The following is a 24,199-nucleotide window of genomic DNA, read 5'->3' as shown; positions in this document are numbered from 1 at the left end:
GGTGTTTCAAGATATAAAGCTCAGCTGTGAAAAAAAAAAATCAACATAACAACACTCAGTCTCAGCCTGGTGTTAGTCTCTGTTAATCCTTTGTCAGAATTGGAGAAGAGCACTAAAGGTCCTTGTATTGATCTTTAAAAATCCACTCAATCAATTTAAAGGTTTTCGGAGCCTACAAAAATGTTTATTAGTACATTATCCTTTTTCTTTACTGCATCAGAAAATTGTAGCAAAATGCAGAGCATCGCACAACTGAAAGAATAATGCAAAACTCTGGGTGCAGTTTGGGCAGGGGGTGTGTGTCATGCTGGGGGCAAGGGGAGCCCAAGTACAACTGTGGATGTGTCACTGAACACATTCCTTCCATTTGCTATAAGTAGTTTAAAAAGGTAAATGACCTGTAAATGGAAAAGCTTAGAAAATAAATACTGGTAATGGAATCAATGTCATCACGGTGTGATGACATTGTACAAATCAATCTTACATCCTCACCTCACCAAAGCAATAACTCTGTATAGCAGCTCATGTTTGAAAAGGGTGAGGTGGCAGATTTTTGTCACGAAGCGCAGTGCTTTCATGAGGAACGAGAATAAAAGCTCTACAGAATCACATTATTCCTTTCATTATGCTTGCACAGCCTCTGCATCTGGTTTACAGATCTTTATTACCTGGTGCCTGGCATATAAGATGGAGAACACAAAATAGCTCTGGGTTTGTCAGACTGATAGCTACAGAGGAAAAAAAAAGGAAAAAAGATGGAAATCAGTGAAGGAAAAATAAATAAGAAAACACATAACAGTGTTTTTACAGATCTTTACCTCATACAGATTGACAGAGCCATGGTGGAAAACCCAAAAAGCTTTAACATGTCCCCCCCACTGAACAGCAAGGCTGCCCACTGTGGGCATGCCTTGCCTGTTGCAGCTGTAAGAGCTTTGTTTGGCTGGGCTGGAGCTACTGTGCATTTACTGGCCTGACGTGAATCACTCTGTGGTCAGGACCACCTGGAGTGGTGGCCTGGCTTTATTCATAGCAAAGATAAGCATGTCCTGCACAACCCTGCTAGGCTGGGCTAAATTGCTCTGATCCTGTGCTTCCTGCCCCCTGCACCTGAAATGCCCATGATCTTTATTTCAGCTCAGCAAGCAGAGAGGACCAGAGTATAGCACCAAAGGCCTTACAAAAGAGGCTTTACCCCCTTCTTCATTTATTGCAGACTTCCCTCCTTTTTTTTTTTTTTTTTTTTTTTTTTTTTTTGTACCATGAGCAGCATTGAAGTAAGTGTCACAGAACTGTGTAGCTAGATTGATCCCCACAGCCAATTGTATGAAAGATCTCATCTGGAATGGTTGGTACCAAGTGGAAATTACCTTGCCTGAGAAAGATGGATTTGGGCTGGACGTTTCTGATACAGAAGCAGAAAAGTCAAAGTGGCTTCAAGGAGTTGTTGATTATGCTGCAGCTAAGAAGCCTGTTCATGGGGGGAAAAAAAAGGTAAGTTTTTGAAGCAAATAAACCTCTTAAAGAGCAGTGGGCTGAAGTCAGTGGGTACACATGAATACAAGCACATGTTGGTGCTTTCACTGTGCTCATAAAAGAGAGCACATGAGCCTTGCTACCTCCTGCACTCCATTGCCCCTTTCTCTGCTGTATCTATCTAGTGCTACTGTGCTAGGGATGTTCAGGGGCATGTCCTAGCCTAGCCTATTTAGTATCCACCCATGGATTTACTGTCCATCTAATTCCTCAGTCAACCATTTGGCTCCCCCAGCTTTATGTAGCTTCCAGCAGCAGAAGTTCACTGCCATCAGCCTAACCAGTGTCTCTTTCAAGCCAAGCTCCTATTTGTTTCCTCCAGTCTCCCCCATACTGATGTTTGCTGATGCAATATTTGAAAGTCACTCTTCCACTTGGCTGTTGTTGCCAAAGCTTTGTAAACCTGCAGTATGTTCTTTTTCAGCCACCTCCTCTGCAGAAACCCAGCCTGCCTCCTTGCTTCCTGTAAAATGATATTCAGATGATCTGCTTGATCATTTCAGTTGCCCTTTCCCATCATTCCTTTAGCTCTATATCAAGGGTCATAGGTCAACAGATGTCTGCTCCAGCCACCAGTGGTAAGTGGTTTAGCCAGTAGGTACAATTTTCAAAGTCCCTTCTTTTTTTCCATGACATATATTAGGATTCAATCTTAATGAAAAAGAATTTTCATCCTTTGCCTTCTGAGATGTTCATCTAAACCCAGACAATGTTGCCCCTTAAAATGAAGCAATGAACAAAGTAAATCAGAGAATGGTAGTTAATTAAAAATCATAAATGAAAGCCGATAAAAAAAATCTCTGGAAGTCAGTACAAGCCTCTGTGCATAATATTTATGACAGGACCTGGAGAGTAAATGGCCTGACATTGTGTCAGGGGAGGATTAGTTTAGATATCAGGAAGAGGTTCTTCACCCAGAGGATGGTTAGGCATGGGCACTGGCACAGGCTTCCCAGGGAAGTGGTCACAGCACCAGCTTGACAGAGCTCAATAAATGTTTGGACAACACTCTCAGGCACATGGTGAGATTCTTGGGGCTGTTCAGCGCAGGGCCATAAGCTGGAGTCTATGATCCTTCCAACTCAGGACATTCTCTGCTTCTAATTTATGATTTATTACATTCATAGTTTTACAACTATTCTCTTAGACAAATATTGCACAGGTAGTAGCCAGGCAATGGCGTCAATGTGAATTTTTCCTGATCCCTGGCAGTGTGATTGTGATCATAATAAATAAGATGTGAATGAAAGCCTCTTTTATTTTTTATTATTTTTATTAATTTTCATTCAAACAACGTCTGTTAAAAAAGTCCAGCCATGGTGAACAGATGGCTGTTGTACGTCAGAGCAAACTTGTGGGGAGGACCATAATATCAAACTTCTCAAGCAATTTCTAAGCAGCAGAGGAGTAAGCAATACCTCTAATGCAAAATTAGAGGTAAAATGAATTAGGTGGTGATAACCCTTGAAAAAGAAAAGGTATTTTGTGAGTTTCTGTGCAAATACCGTTTGAGCTCTAAGCTTCATAATCAGCTTGGGAAATAGTTTAACCCACAGGAATCTTTGTGACTTACTTCTGTCTTCCTGAGTTTGCAAGGTCAACTATCAAAACAGATACAGTTTGGAGAGCTTTGAGTGACAAGCAGTGAGCGTAATTTACAGATGATTTTCTAAAGGCAGTGCTATTGCATCATTTTTACACCATGTTGAACAATATGTCATAAAATAGTTAATTTAAACAAAAATGGGAAATTCAGAGGGGAAAAGGGGGGTGCACACTTTTCAGATAATCCACTTACTGCATCTTTGTTGTGCCTATCCTCATAATACCCCTGAGTCCCAGTTGCTGGATTTAGCTGTAACACTTACCAACTTTCAGAGAAGCAGCAGCTCTGCTTTCATTGCTAATATTCCTGGCATTAGTGTCCTGTGCCAAAGCCTGCAACTCCTGAAGGTGAGGGCTGCTTGTGGCTGCTCCCTGTGTGCAGCTGGGTGAAAGGCAGAGAAAAGGAGAATGTGAAAGAGGAGGGAAGGAGGGAAGGAAGGAAGGAAGGAAGGAAGGAAGGAAGGAAGGAAGGAAGGAAGGAAGGAAGGAAGGAAGGAAGGAAGGAAGGAAGGAAGAGAGAGAAAGAAAAAAAAAGAAAGAAAGAAAAAGAAAGAAAGAAAAAAAAGAAATAAAGAAAGGAAGAAAGGAAGAAAGAAAAAGCTTCGGCCCTAGGTCAGTGGGAAACCCTCAGCTTCTAAAGCTCTGTTCAGCTTCAGTATTGCATCCTTACAGTTACTCCCTAGCAAGCAGCAACAGGAAAAGAACAAAGTAGACCAAAATACTAACCAAATGGATTCCTGATGGAAATCAACCGCTGGATTTCTGCTAAGGGTAAATTTGTCACCTCACAGCAGGAATACCTCACAATTTACTGCCATATGAAACTACCCACTGCATGAAGTTCTGCAGTATTCCACACACTGCCCAGGAAAGCTCCCTTTTCCCATTGTCATGGTTCTCTCTGGAATACTGTTAACTTCCTTTGCAGTAGCTCATATGCGGAGGGTATGATTTGGATTTGTGCTGTAAACAGGGTTGATAATTCAGGGATACTTTAGTCTCTGCTGAACAGTGTTTGCACAGAGTCAAGGCCTTTTCTGCCTCTCATCCCACCCTGCACAAGGAGTTGGGCGAGGACATGGCCCAGGTGATGGACCTCAGCTGACCAAAGGGATCGCCCATGCCATATGGCATCATGCTCAGCATATAAAGCTGAGGAAGAATGAGAAAGAAGGGAGTATTTGAAGTGATGGTGTTTATCTTCCCAAGTCACTGTTAAGTGTGATGGAGCCCTACTCTCTTGGGAATGGCTGAACACCTGCTTACCCATAGGAAACTATGAATGAATTCCTTGTTTTGTTTTGCTTGCATGCATGGTTTTTTGCTTTACCTGTTAAACTGTCTTTATCCCACATGTTTTCTCCCTTTCACTCACTTGGTTCTCCTCCCCATACTATCAGGAGAGAGTGAGTGGCTGCATGGGACAGAGTTGCCAGCTGAAACCAGCCCTTGTTCCATCACTGATGTGCTTGTCCTGGGTAATTTTTACTGAAATGGGGTTAATATGCTCAGAACAGCCATACTGAAGAAGACACAGAGTATTATATAGAAATTGCTCACTACCTGCTGACTGATGTCCAACCTATGCCCATGGGCAGTGCCCCCCAGTTTATATAAGGAATCTCACTGTGAAATACATAAAGACAGCTACATATCTTTCTTCTCTGCAAACTGGCTGGATTCACCTTGTCCTTCAGCAGCCAGCTGGGATTAAGCCATGGCATCCATCCTACAAACTTCTATGCTCCTGCCCTTCAGCTCTGCTCCTTCACTTTCCCCATCCCATTCCTATTGGACTTGCACAATCTTTGTTCCTAGCCAGGAGTGGATCTATGGGGGTATTTGTGGAAATTGCATGAAAATGTTAGGGAGTATGCCAAGGAAAATACGATATAAATATTTTCTCTCCCCTATCAGGAAGCAAATTGGGCATTGGGGTATGCAAGGATGGGGCAATGCCAAAAGGGAGCTATGCTCCTGTGGGCAGTTCAAGAAGAGATTAAAACATGGGGCCTTTCTTGTAGGGTCATGTTAGAACTCCTCTATGGCTCTGAACAACACTAGTTTTAAACCCATCCAAAACAGCAGACAAATCAAAAAAGGCAGATCTACTGGGGTCCCAAGGTGGATCATTGGTGCATCAATTTTAATCTGGCTTCTCTGTCAGAAATAAATAAAATAGCATCAATACAAAGTGCCAGTGAGAAGGGCAATGGTGTTTACAAGGAAGGCATGCATTCACTTGCCTTCATGAAACAAGCTGAGGGCAGCTTCCCTCCTATACTGTGTTTCCCTCCATGAAAATCTATTTTGGGTTCATCACTCTTCAGGGTGGTCACAGTAAACTTTTGACAGGAAGTAATTGGAAGAATGGACCATCTTTTGTCACAGGACAGACACAGAGAAAGAACATTTCTAAAATAGCTGGGCCAAACACAAAGACTGCTGTGTGACACTGATTGCAGTGTGGATCAGGAGCATAACCAGGGACTGTGAGCCCATCCAACATGGCTGGGTGGCCTGAGGTGGATCCCTGCCACACACAGTGCAGATCTCGGTGCCCTTCTGGTGCCTGTAGCTTTTCCATGGTGACAGGCTCTTCTGAAGCCCTCACAAAGAGCTGTTTTGTAAGCAATGCCCATTTCAATGAAATATGCCATGTAAACCTGTTATCTTCTCTATGTCTCACCTAAACACACTAAAAACCTTCTTCTTTTGTTGCTTTGATGGCCCAGATATGCTAGTCTTATGCAATGCCACATTGCATTTTATTGGGAACTAGTACTATACCTACAAAACTGGCAAATCACTGGAAATTCATCACCTTCTCATTAGACTTGTTTGGCAGCAGCATGAGCTGGAGAATGTGCCAGCGTTGTGTTGGATTGCCATTGTTGTATAAGAAGATAGTAGAAATTTAGCACTAGCAGCTTAACATTAATAGCTAGAGTTCACAAAGTATAGACTATGGCACATGAATGATAACCATATTACAACATGCCAAACAGCTAGCTACAGAATTGGCCAAAACATCCATAAGAGGATGTGAAATAGGATATAGAAGCACTGTTTACTGGATAAGATGACCATTTAATACTGAAACAGCAAGAAAATTAAAACTATGCAAAACCAGAAGATCCCAGACCACAGTATTATTTATGGAAGTGTTACATGAGGGGTGGGGACTTTAGATTGTAAGGAAATAATTGCCCAGGGATCTCTCTGTTTGAGGTCCCTCTTTGGAGGCACCCAGCTCAAGCTGTAGTGCTATTAATAAAAAGGATTGTGTAGAAAAATCTCATTTCAGTTTACTGATTTGGTGAAAGACTGGAGTTGAACCCTGCTGTGGTGGCTGCTGCGTGTAATTTCCATAGCAGTTTGGGGATCCAGTGGGACTCTAGGCATCCACCAGTAGATGGTGGATGCTCTAGTCACTAAGGTCCAGCTGTTGGCATCACCCAAGAACTTTGGGGACAGGACGCACTGACTGATAAGTGCTAAAATTCCACCACTAAATCCTGGATATTCTGTCTTCAAGTGGGGTCAAGTTCCAGCTCAGAAGCATGGTAGAAGAGTTGTGTATGACTTGATAAGAGTAAGGCACACAAATTTGGCATACAGGTATGGGGAATGTACCCAGCATAGCAAAGGGAATGCCCTGAACTGAGGTATAATTTAGTGGAAGCTATTAGAGCTTGTGGAGAATCTGGAGTGAACTGGACCAAAGTACAGGAATGTGGGCAAAAGCTAGAGTGACAGTGGTGAAGACCATGGTGGGATTTATCAAAATGCAGAGGAATGATCACACAGAACTTTAACAATTAACTACTGGGAAGAGTATTTGTTGATCAAGTCACCCCAGATATAACAGAAATATTTAAAAAAACCTATGACTGGTTGGCAAGGGGGGGCATTAGAAAAGACCCCATGGTTTATGTTTATGTGTTACATTTGATGGATGGGAAGAAACACAGAGCTGAATTTTCAAAGGAAAAGAAACAGGGAATGCAACAAGAGGCTAGTCTTTTATTGGCAGTACTGGCAAAGGATTTACAACTAAGAGGGTGAAGGAAGGGGGAAGGGATTTATCCCTTGAAGAGAGGGCAGAGGTAGGTCAGACAGCAAATTTGGGGGAAAAAATTGTATTTAAATGGGAGGAAAAGTGTCATTACTGTGGGGAACTTGGTCACTGGCAAAGAAAATGCCCACTGCATACAGGGAGGCATCATGGGGAACTGGTCATGGGAGATGTAAGACAGGAATCATGAAGTTATCTTCAATGACTGAAGGCAAGGACTCAGAATACTGTGGAAATCAGACTTTATGGGATATGGAAATTACTGTAAGAAACAGGAAATTAAAGGATGTGGAGAAGATTTGTATTAGCAGAAGCATCCCTGTCTTTTTTATTAGGAAGAGATCTTCTCCAAACCCTGGATGTACGATTACGTCTATCACTCGGAGTCGTGATTTGACAGTCACGAGGGTATGTGTAACATCTGGAGCTCAGGAGCCCGACCTGGGGATACCTAAACCGGTGGAAGTGGTGCCTAGGGAAACGCAGAGTCAATCGGGAAATGCCGTGAGACTGCCGAAATACGCCTGAAAACAAAGGGAGGCGCGCCCTCTGCTGTGAGCAGCATCCCATCCCCGGGAAAGGAGGGAAAAGTAATCGAAAACAAGTAGATCAGCACCTCGTCCAAGGAATCTTGGAAGCGTCTGAATCCCCATATAAAACCCCAGTGTTGTCAGCTAGAAAAAAACAGATTGGATAAAGATGGGGATCTTAAGTTTTAATTTATTCCGGATTTGAGAGCAAAGAACCAGCATGTCTCGCATCCCTCAGAGCCAGATTCTTCTCCTACACTCTTGCAGATCATGCACTGGGCTACATGTTTTACTGTTACTAATCTGACCACAGTGTTCTTCAGAATTCCCACAGATGAAGGAAGCCATCCCTTGTTTGCATTCACGGAGAAGAGACTTCAGCTGATGTGATCTTGTCTTTTAGAGGGGTTTAATAGGTCTTTTACCATATTTTCTCAGATATTAAAAAAAAGATTTAAATGATGTTGAGTTACCTGGTGGATCAGTGTTAGTGAAATAGGTAGATAATTTATTTATAACGGCTAGTTGAAATTGCAATGGCTGGAAGATATTAAACATTTACGTACTGCCTTAGCAACCAAGGGCACATCGCCATCCGAGCTCCGCTGTGTTAAATGGGAGTAAAATATCTGGGATTTGTTTTAAAGGAAGGACAGCAAGTAATAGATACAGAAAGAGTAAAGGTCATAATTGAAATTTGTTGGCTTAAAAAAGCCACAACTAGCTATGAGGATTGTTAGGTGCAGCCAGGTTTTGCCAACTGTGGATACCAGGATCAGGAGAACTAATGTAATCTCTAACAGAAGTAACAAAAAAATGAAGAAATAGAACCCACTATGTGGGGGGCAGAATGGGAAAAAGCCTTCAAGAGCTGTAAAGGGCCCTTGGTTTTGGCTCCAGCTTTTCAACTTCCAGACTACACAAAGCCTTTTGATCTGTATATATACGCAAAAAAGAGAGTGCCTAGTGAAGTATTAATGCAGAAATTAGGAGACCTCATAGAAGACGTTTGGCATTTTATTCTGTCCAACTGGATCTGGTGGCAGCTGGAGCTCCAACATAAATTAGATCCATGTCAGTGACAGCTACAATATGGGAAAAAAACTAAATCTTTAGTATTAGGGCACCTAATTACGATCTGTGTGCCAACAAGAAGTTGGACTACTTCACAAGCACTAAAGACACAAGACATGTCTCCCCAGTGAGCACATAAATACAAACTAACTCTTTCAAATGTAGATGTCTGTCTCTACCTGTCTCTAACACTATTACCAATACCAGGAGAAGGGGAAGAGCTCCACTGATAGTAATCCAGACTATTAGCTAGTCAGGAGCAGATCGCAGATAGACAGAACTCAGGTCTTGTCTTATTTGCAGATGAATCGTCCTACTGTTTACACAGGCAGCAAAAGCCTGGCTACACAACTGTGGAACAGTGGCAGGTTGCAGATGCCAGAGGCCTTCCAGCAACAGTTAAGGGGCAGAGTTAATTGCCTCAGCCTGAGCAGCAACGCCTGGGAAGCAGAAAGTAAGTATTTGTACAGATTCAAAGTGTACTTTTGGCGTCTTCTATTGGCATACGCCATGGAATAGGCACATTGTGGAAAGAACGGGGGTGTCCCACCTCCTCAGGAAAAGGTGGGGCTAATAGAACAGAAATTTTGGGCTTGTTGGACACAATTTGACTTACCAAAGAAATTGATGTGGCTTGCTGTCCATTCTGTACAGTGGACACTACCATAATCAGCCAAGGGAGTTACCTGAGGTAAGAGCTCATGGCCTGATGTCGACCACCCAGAAGGATTATGACCAGTCAGGTGTGACAAGTGAAGAAAAGGAACTGTGGAAAAAGTTGGAAGCAGTGCAGGACTGAAGATGGAATGTGAACAGTAGGGGGGAAACCTGTTTTACTTAAGAAAAAACTGATAACTGAGTGGTTCCATGATGAAGCTCAGGGAAGAATGGAAGCAGTGGCTAATCAAGTACAGCAAGTATGGGCAGATCTGGGCGTCTACACAGCTGCAAAAAGAACTATTAATACCTGTTCCACCTGTCACAAATTATTACATATAAAATTGATTTGAGAATTCGATCATGGGTATTTTTCCTATTCCAAAGATTGCAAATAGGTTATATGGATATGCCTGCAGCATGTGGATATAAACACGCCCTAGTGATAGCAGCTTAATTTTCCTAGCTTCACAAGAGGAGGCATGTACAATTAGTAATACCAGTTACTGCATGTACATTGACCAGAGTGGAAGGACTTCAGCCAAGGTCCAAAGTTGTGGGAACGAGTAAAATTAATGCATAAAATACAATAGGACAGTATTTCAGCAAGATTCCAAGAAGTATGGTCACTTCTTCACTGATACTTCAGCAAGAAATATTGGCTTACCTCCTGGGTACCAGATTAGGAGCTTGGGCAAAACGAGTTCTTTAGGTTGAATAGGTTGAATAGGTAAAATGAATAGGTTATTCATTTTAATGATGATCTTTGAAATAATGTTTGTTTGTATTAAATGTGGTAACACTTGCTGTACTCAACATCTTAGGGCATTCTGCTCCCACATAGGAGGAATGTTAATAAAAATAAAGAGAGGACTATTGCTTAAAATACTAATTTCAACGTAGCACTAGTAGCTTAAACATTAATAGCTAGAGTACACAAAGCCTGCAGATTGTGGTATATGTGCTGTGACATCCATATTACAGCATGCCAAGTACCTAACTACAGAACCAGAAGAAAACAGCCTAAGAGGATGTGAAACAGGATACAGAACCACTGTATATTGTCTAAGGAGATTCCCACTTCCAACTGCCTACTAGCAAAACAGCAAGAAAATCAATAAAAGTAAGAAGACCACAGACTCCAACATTACCATTGGTCCTAGCTGTCACATGAGGGGTGAATTTACATTGTTACGGAATAATTGCCAAGGGATTTCTTTGTTTGGCTCCATCTTCGGAAGTGCCCATTTTGATCTGGAACACTGTTAATAAAAAGGACTTCATAGAGGAGTCTGTTTTCGACTTACTTATTCCTCCTAATCCTAGAGCCGAACCCTGCTACGGTGCCTGCTATGCAAAATTTCCACAGCACCATCTGCCGGCCAGTCATTACCTCCTGAGATCCCTGCTCTTCAGACTGTCAGCTGTGGGAAGGCAGTCCATCACCTCACAGAAGCATAGGAAAGTCATGACACATGGGACACAAATTCCCACAGCATACAGCATATCTGATAGGTTTTAATTTCCATTTAACAGTCATAAAAATCTTCTGGTTTGTTTTGAGAGTACATATCTGTTACAACTGAATTGTTCCAAGTTTCACCATTCCTACTTACTAAGCCAGTCTGATTGTCATCTTTGGCACCATACCAGGTTTGTCACTGCTTTTCTTCCACAGAGATTTTGGGACCTTGTCAAAGCGCACTTTCTTCTGCCAGTAATTTGGGTCCCTGTCTTGTATGATTAGGGATTAAGGTAGGATTGAATTCAATCAGTTGCACTTCTGTAACTAAGACTGATAAAAGCTTGAAGGTATGGTAGAGGCAATCAGCAGCTGCCAATCTCCCATAAGATGAGAAACACCAGCAGGGGATATGTAGGAGAGGTGCCCGTGACTGTGAAACCACTGTGCAAATGACCACGTGTGTGATGCTGGGTAATTTGAACCTATGAAGAAAAGCCAGGTGGATGGCAGAAGTGTGCCAGGAGATGCTGCGGGCAGCCCCCATGGCTGCAGAATCCACCTGTTCAGACCCTGCTCATGTGGAAGGGCTCACAATGACTGCTAGTAGCATCACAGGGCTCTGTTGCAAAAAAAAGGGATGCTTTTGTGAATTGACATAACAGGTCCTTAAAGTATTTTGAGAGCATTTTGGGAAGATCAGATTCCTCTAGGTTATAAATAGTTATCTAATCAAGATATCCCATAATGTTACCTTCACCTTCAGTGGATCATGGACATTGCTTCTCAAAGCCAAGAAGCTGGGATTATTTTTACCTGGGTGACCTTCCAGACAGGCCATGAGTAGAAAATGAAAAATTGCTTCTTCTTTTTTTCATGGGAAGCAAAGGATCACGTCACTTCTTATGGGAAATTGAGTATGTAAGGAATGACACTCAAATAAACCATAGGGGTTTAGGTTAGAATGGTCTCTGCTCACTGCTGTTCAGTTATGGAACATCCCCACTTCTGGCTAGGGAAACCTGCATACTGGAGCTGATGGTAGGAATTATTTTTCTCTGGCCCTTTTTTTCCAGCAGCTCCTGGCAATTAGCTGGAACAGGCTGGCAGGGAGAAAGCAGAGACAGGATAAGGCTGAAGGCAGCCCCTTATAATTCCCTCACTAGGTCAGTTAATGCCACAGGCAACCAATCCCATCACAGACCAACAGGGCAAAGGAATGGTGTTGCCAACAACAGATAGAAAATCTGTAACTGGGTTCTGAAATAATGGCATTAAGAAACTATCTGATGCTGTGCAGCAAAAGCAGTGCGTGCTTTCCTCCTGATCTGGCTCCTGTGATCTGCTGAATGCATTGATCAGAGATTTTCTACAGGGCACTTACTCATGCTCTTTCCTGTGTGGATTTTACAGTGCCTTGTAAAATCTTGGCTCACCCACTGCTCATCCTTCATGTTGGTGCCCTCACAAGCCTTCCTCATCTAACAGGCTCCTTTCACAAAACCTACAGGAACATAATTGCCTGTGAAAGCTCTGTCCCTTCATCTGCCTGAAGTAGCAAACTCAGCACATGAACACAGCTGGAGGAACAGCATTTCCACTGCTTATAAAACTGGTCAGATTACATGTGTAGGTTTTTACCTGTCATGTCTTCTTTACTGTGCACAGTAGCTTTTCGCTACCTTGCTGTAAAACATTAAGGACTAGAAACCCAGAGGGAGATGAGTTTTAATGCATTCAGGGATCTTCCAAAACATCTACTGCAAGACTTGCCATCACTACAGGGAGTGTACAATACTCAAGGCATATAGCAAAATACATAGAAGGAAATATCTTAAACTCTGTCTATGAACCCTACAAGGATCTAACCAGAAGCAGTTACAGACCATATCAATGAAAAAAATAGAATATTTTATTAAAAAAAACCCACTTAACACAAAACCTTTCCCAAGAAAAACTAAAGATTGAATCCATTCACATGTTATCATATCATGGCACCAGGACATTTGGTGCTACTCATTGGTTGTGCCATTATGTTACCTTTCTCTCCACTTCCTACATCAGTCTTCGTTAATGTTGGGACAGAACTCCTTTCTAAGGTATGCCTAATGCTTGTCTTGCATGGGATGCCATCACCACTTCTGTGTCAGTTTCCCATAGCCTGAACTTAAAAGAATTGAAGATGTGAGATTTTTATAGGATCACAGTTGTGAGTGGCTGTACACTGGACCGTGAATCTGTAGAGATGGTCATATTCCCACAAATGGGCATGGTCAGCAATCTTGTCTACCTCAAAGAGGAAACTTGCCATTAATGGTGTGAATAGGATCATCACAGTACCTGCCTTTTGATTTCACACCTGTAGGGTCACAACCCCTTGCAGAGCATGATCATCCCTGGAACTAAAATTGGAATTAACACATTTTAAATGTTTGCTCTTGCGTGCTTGCTGTGGGTCCACCCTCCAAATTCTGAGAACCCTATTATGTCTGAAATACTTTCCTGTTCCCAGGCTCTTCTTGGTGAGAGCAGAGCAAGAGGCAACAGGCAGAAACTTACACACAGAAAGTGCCACAAAAACGTGAGTCAGATTGTCTTTACCTGCAGGTGACTGAGCACTGGAACAGGTTGTCCAGGTAGATTGTGGTCTCCCTTACTGGAGATACTCAGCAACCATATGGATGCAATCCTGTCCTTCTGAATCCATTCAGAAGGACCTTGCTAGGCTGGAGAAATAGGTGGAGAGAAACATAATGAGGTTCAACAAGGACAGGTGTAGGATACTGCACCTGGGGAGGAGTAACCTCAAATGCCAGTACAGGCTGGGACTGACGTGCTAGAAAACAGCTCTGTGGAGGAAGACCTGGGACTCTTGGTGGATGACAAGCTGGCAGCAGCACCCTTGTGGCCAAGGGGGCCAATGGTACCCTGGGGTGCATCGGGAAAAGCGTGGCCAGGAGGTCAAGGGAGATGATCCTGCCTCTCTACTCATCCCTAGTGAGGCCACATCTGGAGTGCTGTGTCCAGTTTTGGGTTTTTCAGTACCTCAGAGACGAAGAGCTACTGAAGAGGGTTCAGCAGAGATGATGAGGGGTCTGGAGCATCTCTCTTACGAGGAGAGACTGAGGGAAGCTGGGCCTGTTTAGTCTGGAGAAGACAGAGTTGGTTCTCATCAATGCATATACATTCCTCAGCGGCATTTGCCAAGAGGATGGTGCGAGACTCTTTACCGTGGTGCCCTGTAACATAGTGAGGATAGCCGCAAACCAAAACACAGGGAGTTCCACCCCCGCCTGAGGAGGAACTTTACACGGAGAGTCACAGAGCACTACAACAGGTTCCGGTCTGGGATTCTCCCTTTCTGGAGACATTCCAAACGCGCTTGGGCGGGTTCCTGTGTCACCTGCTCCGTGGCAGGGGGGTTCGGACGAGATCCAGAAATCTCTTCCAACCTTAAGGAACCTGTGATTCAGCGGCACGTACTCTGAAACAAGCCTACTTTGGCAGGGAAATTAAACCAGTCAGGGAAAGCGTCCCACACCAGCCCGACGCACGCTGCGATCCCGGATCCCAGATCCCGGGATTTAGCGACGCCGGAGGGGCGGGGCTTCGGGCCCAGCCAATCGGCGGGCGGGCGGGGGTCTCGGGGCGGGCGGGCCCGTGACGCCACGCGGGCTATGGTGGCTGAGTAGTGACACGTCTCCTTGCGCGGCCTGGGAAGGGGCGGGCGGGCGAGCGAGCCTGCGATCTCGCGGGATCCCGGGGCGGTGACACCGGGGGGCCGCCGGCGGCGGCAGCGGCGGCAGCGGCGGCTCGGCCATGGCGGGGCAGCAGTTCCAGTACGACGACAGCGGCAACACGTTCTTCTACTTCCTCACCAGCTTCGTGGGGCTCATCGTCATCCCCGCCACCTACTACCTGTGGCCGCGGGACCAGCACGCCGGTGAGCGGCCCAACCCCGGGCACGGCCGGCTCCTGCGCCGCGACACAGCGGGGCCAGGCCGGGCCCGCCGCGGTCGGGGCGCCCGTCCGGCCCTGCCCGCGCCCCCGGGGGCCGTCTGGAGGGGCGGCGGCCCCGAGCTGCGCTCGCCGGCGGCCATTTAGCGGTCCCGGGGCCGGCGGGAGGGTCCCGGGGCCGCCGCCCCCTGAGCGCGCCCGGCTCCGCGCCGCGGCTCCTGCAGAGTCATCGCTGCGCCGGGCTCCGGGGCTTTGTTTGGGGTTCGGGTTTTCCCTTGTCTTCCCGGAGTGTTTCAGGGTGGATGACCTAAATTTTGGTCGCGGCGAAAAAGCTAGCTGTTGAGTTGGGGGCAAAGAGGGAAAGTTACCGGGCTCAGCTTTTATGTGCCGTAAGGTCACGGCGAGTGCCAAAATGGGGAATTATTTTTTCACATTACGAATTACAGTTAAATGTCCGAAGGGCTGCATTTCTGTTTCACCATTCGGGGTGATGCTTTGTATCCCTGAACAGTTTTATAAAGTTTCTTTGACTAGTTCAGAATCTCATTTCCAAAGGGATTTTTCCACTTTGTCTTTCCTGCATCCCTCTATCCTTGGGAGGAGAAGGCGTTTTGGTTTACAGGCTGCACAGGAGCACATTTTTAACAGTTGTGAGATTAAAAAGGCTGTAGAAATTGTGTTTAATGGCTGATGGTAAGTGCTGAGTAAAACAGGGATGATTTCCTTTGCAGAAACCTACTGACCTCTTAAGAGCGCTTGTGCTTTAAATCTCAGAATAATCTCTTTTGTTCCTTGCATCTTTTTACATTCAGTATCTGGTGGTTACTTAGTGGCTTTGATGCCATTTTAAAGGCTTGCCAGGTTCTGCTTAACTTAATTTTATATGTAAAAGAAATACCTAACAATGAAATCTTAATTCTGTACCTTCTAGTAAGGAGTAGGATAGAACAAATGTTTTGGTGCTAAATCACAGCTGTTCTCAGTCTTGGCTGCTGCCAGACATGCCTGTGGCTTCAGGCAGGGCCCTGGCTGGAGAACCTCTTTGGAGGATTGGTCTCTGCCCTCCAGGTACTTACTGCTTGTTAGCTGAGCACTTAGTTCTCTCTGCTGAAAGGAAAGGTTTCTCTGTCTTCCCTTTCTGCCTCCTTACTGTTGCAAAAGGGAGGCGTTACTGTTGTTGAAGACGGTTTGTAATCTTTGGGTTGTTCTTGAGGAGGGGAGGATCAGAGAGAGAATATTACTTCTGTAACCTTTTTCCAAATATCAGGATCTTTGTTTTATTTTTGTTCTGGTGAAGGGCGGGGGGAAGGCAGTGGGGGAGAAAATAGTTTTTTCTCTTGAATAATGCTTTACTTCCTTTGTAGTTCTTAGAAGCTGTTTCTTGGGAAAACGATTGTGACTTGCCTGAGATGCTGTGCGGAATGGTATGGCCAGCAGGGACACTCTGTGATGTTAACATCAGTTTCAGGGGGTTGACAGAAGCAGGAAAAGCAGTAGAAATGCTGTCAAACTTGAAAGCACTTTACTAACCTTACATAGTTGATCCTCGGTTATCCTTACAGAATGGCAGAAGATGAAAACCTGGCTTTGGAATATGACTGTATGGATTTCACCCAGTTTCCAAAGAGGCCTGCTATTATATATATTACTAATTTCTTTCAGTCTAGCCAGTGCTGTCCAGGATATGGAGGGCCTGCTGCATATTATTCTGCATTCAGTGCTAGAGTCTTACAAAGCTGTGTGTCAAACCATACTTTCCAAAGCAAAAGGTAGATTTTGTTATGCTGGTGGTGCAAGTAAATGAGTCAACTAAGTGAAAATCACCAGTGGAAATGAAAGGAGATGGAAGATTGATTTCTGCCTCAGAATTGTCTTAATGGATTTTAAAATGGCAATGTAGTCCAGTGTTTAGCATACGCATTAATGGCGTGCCTACAGTCTCTTGATTGAGTTCTGTTCTGCAGGCTCTGTTTAAACAGAGAGTTGAGGTGTCATGCAGATCATCATTTGGGACTAATATTGATCTACTAAGTAAGTTCTTAGGAAGTAAATCTGCTAAGTAGTAGAACATTATGATGTTCAAGTTGTTTAAGTCTATGGCTCTTAGGCAAATAATTTCCAGCAAAATCCTCTCAGTATTTTTTTCACAGCGTTTTATATGTATTCAACTATACCTGTTCCAGCATTTGAACAATACTAAAGGAATAAATTAAAACCTTGGGAGGGTGAAAAATACTAATTGTTCAGCCACCGCTTCTTGTTTTCAGAGTAATTGACTAGTTCAAAAAAGCAGCAAAACCACTTATTTCAGAAGCTAAGAGAAGGCCAGTGTCTTCAGGAGAGAAATATTCCAACACTAATGACTCCTGTTCCTCTGATGAGCAGAAGTATCTGGATGTTGTATGTTATTTTGATGCTAGTTTAGAGGGAGTTTCCAGCACTGAGGCACAGTGTTGAGCCAAAGAGAATAAGCTCTGCCAAGACCTCTGCCCTCTGGGTGAAGGATCAAGTCACGTTTTTGTTTGGGAATTGTGTTTTGCCCTACCTGTGCTAGAGAACACAGCCTTTGTCACCCGTAGTGGACTTGGTGAGGTGTGGTTGTCCTGGCGAGCTCTTTCAGCTCTGGCTGCAGGAGTGAAGAAGATCGGGGGAGGGGGGCAGGGGGGGGGAAGCTTTTGAAGCAAATCAGGTGCTTGTCCTCCTTGCTTCATAACCCTTTTGCAATGCAAACCAGAGCATCCAAAAGACACAGAGCAGACTCCTTTTTTGGTAAAAACTAGGTTGGAAGAGGAGCTTCAGCCACATTGTGTTGTAAGAGCAGACTAGAGCTAGTGTGACGCAAGGGTGAAATGTTCGTTGCAGGAAGGTCACGCCATTGGTGCCTGCTGCTTCCATCTACAAATGTGCTGCCATGGATTGCTGATATGTGATACAGTATAGAGTGCCAGCAGAGGGAGAAGTACAGCAAAAATCTGGGAATTGATGGTGGCCTGTAATATTTTAGGATTTGTTCTGTGCTGTAGTTTCATAGTAAATGCTCTTAGAATAAATAAAACCCCCCCAAAACTCAGTGTTTGTTTTTGCTGCAGTGAAGATTGGAAAGTAAGACTGGATCTGTATTGTTTTACTACTTCGAGGAAACTCAACATGTGTTACCTAATGTCAGATTTGCAGTAGAATAGTTTTTTGGCAAGCCATTAACATTTTGCTTTTAGTTCTTATAATAAACTTTTGGAAAGCCTCTTCAATACTACTGTCTGGAAGAACAGCATGATGTAACTTATGTCTCTAAAGTCCTGAGAAAAAATTTGAGCTGCTTTTTTTTTTCTGACATTCTGAAATCTTGCCTGCAGTAAGGGTTGATGCTAATATTTAGGAAGGTTTTGCTGTGATGTGCTAGACACCCTGTGAACAATCCCATAATTTCATTACCTCAGCTTTGATAAACCAAACAAGCAGGTAATTGACTTTGTAAACTGGATTTGTCCAAATGACTTCACCTCCTTAGTGTTCATTCCAGAGCTAATAAGGCCTTTGTAAAAGATTAATTGTTCAGCCTTGTGTCTTGGACTGAAGTTTCATAATTGCATCAACATCAAGGTAGCAGTGCTTTAGCAGAATTAAGTCTTGTATTTCTCCCCATCCCTTGCACTAAATAGAGCACCAGTGTATGGGAGTGGAAGACAGTAATTTTAGCTAAAATTAATTTCTGGGCTTTTTTTTTTTTCCTTCTGTCTTTTAATAAATATTCATTTCTGTGTAAGGCTTTGTGGGTGTCTGGGGTGGTACAGGATGTGTCTGAGGGAAAGAAGACTTATTCTTTCAGTGTTGGTGATGGCTTCAGGTGACAGTGAAGATGGCTTCAGGATATATTACTTATTCTTGACTTATCTATTTAAAACATATATGTGTGTATATATGTTTTATTACTAAAAAAAAAGTCATACTTTTTCTGGATTACCTTTGTTTTGGGAAAATACTAGTATAAATTTAGCCTAATTACTGTGAGTAAAATCATTGCAAGGACTACTCTTGGAACAAAGAGTGTGGTTGCTAAGAAGTTATTAGGGTGCAGATTCATTCTTAACTAAAAGGCATTTTCTGCAACGGGAATTTTCAAGTTGTTTTTCAAAAAGTAAATTGTGAGAGTTGAAGAAAAAGTTTGTTTTTTTTTTCCTCAGCAGTTAGGTGGGCAGGAGTGTCCATCAAAGTATTTTCCTGTTGTTGGACTTGCTTTGAAGTTTCAGTATAAGCTTGTGTAGATTAAATGTCAGCATCTAGAAAGGAAGTGGAGAGCAAGGGGTGAATTAATTTAGTTGGATAATATGGCAGTTGTTGCACAATGCTGATCTGTTTGCTGAACTTTGTGTACTTTTTGACTTATACCTGTGCTGATGGATTGAGACACGTAATTATAATGCTGTGCTGACACAGGTGGTCATAGATTGTGATGTGCTTTGTAGTTAAGTATCTGGAAGCTTGCTGTTTCATCTTTTTTAGGTTATGTCTACAATAAATATATTATGCTGTTTTAGGGCATTGGGTATTCATAATTGGTTACAAAGCTGATGGAAAGAATAGAAGTATCCTGAGTTTTTTACACTAACTTGAACAAAACAAGATGTTGATAACATTTCAAAAACCCCAAAGAATAAACATTTCAGAAACCCCCTTGTGAATGCAAGGGTAATGCTAATATAAGTTTGCAGTTTCTTCTTTGAGAGAAAAGAGGCTGTAGGAGCTATTCTGTTTAGAATGTAGATCTTTCTTCTTGAAGTTTTAAGAACATAAAAACCTACTGTAGGGAAGGAAAAAACCCCAGATGAATGGTTGCATTTTTATATCTAGAAAAAAGTATTGATATGAAATGGATAAAAGCTATTGATTTTGCTTTCATTATAACAGAAATCCATACAAAATCTATGGTGTTTCATTTTATTAAAAAATTGTTTGGCTTTTGTTTGTTTGTGTTTTCTGTTGTTGCTGCTCTGCAGCTCAGCTGTACGTGTTGCTCACTACTAACATTTTTCCTTTGCACCCTCCCCTCTCAAATGTTTCTGTGTGAGATATAGCCAAAGTTTTCTTGAAGAGCACTGGGCTAATACAAATAAAAACTTCTGAAAATCTGGTTAAAGAAGATTTCCAGCTAATCATTGAAGTTGCCATGCCTGTAGGAAGTAGCATAGCCAATTAGAGAACCCTAGTAATATTCCAGCCTTTTTTGTATTGAGGCTGGGCAAAGTACAGAAATATTTAAAAAACACAGCTTGCTTGGTGACTATTAAAAGGGGGAATATAATATCATGGTGATACTTAATATTATTTTGTTAATTTTTTTACTGTATTGCTATTTTGAAGCAGTAGGGCTTTTTGTGTACTTCTGTAGATAGTGGCTGGCACTCACATTCAAAACCTTGATGAGAAGTCCTGAGAAAGTGGTTCTGTAAAGGTTTGCTGTCTTAGGAACCATACTTACCTAGTGTAGTGGGCAGATATATTGAGATCTCTGTGTAGTAGTGTCAATAATGGAGGTTTCCCTGTAATTTTTTGGTGTATTTTTCATCTGTGTGTGTTGAGGCTGATCTCTGAGATTCTCATATTAATCCCCTGCTTTAAGGGGAACTGAGGCTGTGAAGTTTATTTGTCTGAGGACAAACAATGAGTGTGCAAGCTGGATGTGACTCAAGCCAGCACAGAGAATGAAGGCAGCACTTCTTCAGTTTTATCTGTAGTGGAGTAATGAGCACTTGCACCTCACAGCAACTGGGGGAGAGGAAGCAGCATTACAGCTGCTCCCACTCCTGGTAAAATTCTTCTGTGATGCTTCTAATCCTCTGGTGTGAGATAAGATTGGTTGGAGTGGGTTAACTGTGATGCCTGTCCTTGGCCACAGCTCACTGAAATCTCATTAACCTTACTCCAAAGTATTTCACAGCATTTTGGTATTTGGTAATGCAGGATAAAGTACAGGATACTGGTAAAGACAGGATAAAAGGACAGGATAAAACTGCAGGATGCCATGCTCATTGCTAATGTGGTGGATAAGCATGGGTGTGAAAACTTGATATGTGTGAATATAAGTATTTTGTGCCCGTATGTTTGTGCTTATCCTTTCCTGCTAATATAACCTTTCATCATTGTATCAGGAGGTGGGAGGAGAGTCAGTGAAACTCAGTTATGCATTTAAGGACTGTTACTACATACAAATTGAGGTTTTTGATAATTTGGTGTATCATGGTTGACTCAAAACATTTCAGTTTCAGAAACACACAGTTTATTAGGTGGCTGTTAAAAGGCAGACTATAAATGTAATGGTGATACTTAACTTTGTTTTATTTTTTTTTTCACTGTATTGCTGTTTTGAAGCAGTGGGGTTCTTTTTAGAAACATTTGAAGAAGAGGCAAACATCATGAGATGCCACTAGCAATGCCTAGAAATTATCTCTAAATATATTTTTCAAAGCAAAGCATCTGTGCAGTTATCTAGACTACTGTTACTTAGGGAAAAAAAAAATGCCTGTCTTTGCATGGAATTTTAAAAAAAAAGTATTGTAATCTTACTATAACCACTATAGCTTCCTAGCAGTAAAATAAAATTAATAGCCCTCTATTAGAGATTAGTTGAGTAGCTTCAAGACTGTCCAGAATACAGAATGCTGAAAAGTTTTTTAGTGACAAGTTAAAGATCAAGCCATTACAAGAACTTTATCTTTCATTATGTGTACATAAAAATAAAGTAGTTTGTATTTTTTAAAAAATCATCCTATATTATGGAAGCTTATGACAACAGTGTACTGAAGGTTTAATTACACAAATAATAGTTGTTCATTTGGCAGTTGCTGCAAGGTTATCTTGACTATTCACAGAGATTACACTGAACTACCAGGATATACAGGCTGTGTATTAGAGAATTAGAGTCAGTTATGGTTTCATGGGCAGCTAAACTGTTCCTGGAGAAAGAGCAGAAATTTTGAAAGAGAAGCAAGGTAAATGACAGGGAATGGAATCAATAATGATTCCATAGTTTGTTTGGGTTTTTTGTTTGTTTGTTTGTTGGTTGTGATTTCTTCTTTTTTTTTTTTTTTTTGTTTATTAAATTTGTGTTTCAAATTCGTGCCTGTGAATAAGGGCTCAGATCTGCAGCAATTTGAACAAGTTTTTTACTGGGGCTGATGCTGCATCCTTGCCCCCTGTGGTGCTGCTTTTTCCCGTTGTGGGGTTTATAGGCCTTTCTCTCAGTTACTGGCCAGAACCTGACACATATCTCCATTTCATGGTGAGGAGGGTTATGCTGGCTAGAAATATCAAGAGCAGGGTACAGGTACAAGAGCACAAAGCAGGTACCTAATTTCTTTCCTGAGCAAAAAGATTCGTGTCTGCACTAGTTTTTAAATAAGTATACAATTAAGAAGATTTCAGAGGTGTTTTCACATTTTCACTTGGTATTTGTCTTCCACAAGGAATTGCTTACAGGCATTTTAAATTCAGAAGATTCCTTTGTCATGGTTGGCTGGATGAACTATTTGAAAAGAGGATATTTGTAAGCATTGTGGCTTCTACAAAGGCTTACTTTGCCAATAAAGTTTCAAATCCTTTTTTCTTTAGAAGCAGAAGAACGGGCATACTGGGTCAGTTCAGATGGGGTTTTTTATGTAGTAAGTGAATGCCTTAAGGAAGGAAAACAGGACAAGCATAAATGGTGCTTCCTTTGCATATTCTCTGTGTTTCCAGTGGTTTTGAGTTCAGTAACTTTTGGTATAGCATCTATACCACCCTGTGTAGGGGAGGTCTTCATATCTGTTGCTCACACCACAAATAATCACCTTTGTTTTGCAGCTGGTTCTGATGTTGCTTAACAATACTTATTTGCTCTGCTGGAAGAGGCAGTAAAACTTCAGTCCTGGCTGTCACTTAGGTTTTTTTAGTCTTCCATTACCTATCCTTGCACTTTACTCTCAGGTGGAAGATTGGTGGATTATGTTTTGGACATTAATCTTCTTATATGTTTGATGGCCCTTGTTCACCTTAATTGAGTGTTTTCTGGTTGCCCTTCTTTAAGAGGTGGGGACTAGGACATCATACTTAAGGTATGTACAGCCTCAAGATGAGACATACCTTCAGCTTAGAGTAAGAGTAGAGTATTAATACCTTCCTTTTCTTGTAGGAATACTCTAAACACATGCTCTGATTTTTAGTAGTAAATAACATTCAGCTGAGGTTTACATAGAAAAGTTTCTCACAACACCAGGATTGCATTTCTGAGAGGTAATGGTCAGCTCAGGTTGAGCTCATCCTTGTATACATAGAATTAGGACAACCCCCACTGCACTTTACATTTTCATACTCTCAATTTTCATGTGCCATTCAGAAGTGCATTTGCTTGATCTTTACAATTCTTCAGGATGCCCTTGTCCTTGTTACCCAGAATAAGTTACTATCATCCAGAAGCTTTATTTTACTGCTCACCCTTTTAGTCAGGTTGCTTATGAAATGTATTGTAGTTTCCAACACAGATTTCCTGCAGAGCTCCTGGCGATTTCCTTCTGCTGGGAGGATTAGCAGTTCACTCTGTCTTCTAGTCACATATTTATTTTTGCAATAGTTAGATGGTTGTTCTGAAAGACTCGTGAGAGGAACCTTTCAAATGTCTTTTGGAATGCAAAGACTGTATCAGCAGGATCTGTCCTGTAGTTTTGCTTCCTTGAGAGGAGTTAACCAAACACTCTGCTGATGATAGATGGATGTATGGTATTTATCCTTGTGTCCACTAGTTCTATCCTTTATTAGAGTTTCTTCAGGGAGTGCATGAGAAACAGTACTGACTACAAGCATTTTTAATGATTGGTGATATGCTGAATGACTTTCGTTTACATTTGTATTGTATTGAATGTGTGCTAGTTTCTTCCCCACACCAAACTGATGAAATTAAGCTAATAGGTAAGAGTGTGTAATCTTGGAGCCCAGCATTGTTGTTGACTTCATCTGAAATTGTTGACCTTGACTTGTGTGGGTGTTGTTCCATAGCAAAATGTCCAGTTTTCTGATTCCTCTCAGATTCTGTGAAAGTTTTGCAATATATCTATAGGTCCAGCCCTACTATAAATTTGATAATTTAGGTGATACAGCTTAAAGGTTATTATAGTTAGTTCCACTGTCAGTTTTGTCAGTGCAAATGAAGCAGTACACTAAGAAGTACAAGGTTTGGAAATGGCTTGATTAGCAGTAGTGTAACTGTGGCACTGTGCCTGGCTGACTGTAAACAGAAGGCTTGAGTAAGTAAACTCTGGAAAGAAGTTAACT

At 42.3% G+C, this 24,199-nt stretch overlaps 1 protein-coding gene across 2 annotated transcripts in view; it reads left to right on the top strand.

Annotated features, from left to right (window-relative positions):
- The first annotated feature begins 14,760 nt into the window (after positions 1 to 14,760).
- The window catches only part of SEC63 (SEC63 homolog, protein translocation regulator), a 56,715-nt gene continuing 47,276 nt past the window's right edge, over positions 14,761 to 24,199 (top strand). For both annotated transcript variants that reach the window (XM_062488719.1, XM_062488720.1), the window contains exon 1: positions 14,761 to 14,885. In XM_062488719.1, coding sequence (XP_062344703.1) covers positions 14,762 to 14,885 — 124 coding nt within the window. In that variant the 5' untranslated portion in view covers position 14,761. The remainder of the gene's footprint in view (positions 14,886 to 24,199) is intronic.

The sequence above is a fragment of the Cinclus cinclus genome, chromosome 3 (assembly GCF_963662255.1).
Source record: "Cinclus cinclus chromosome 3, bCinCin1.1, whole genome shotgun sequence".
NCBI classification, from domain to species: Eukaryota; Metazoa; Chordata; class Aves; order Passeriformes; family Cinclidae; genus Cinclus; species Cinclus cinclus.
Note: the sequence above shows the minus strand (reverse complement) of the source record. Positions and strands in the feature narration are given on the sequence as shown.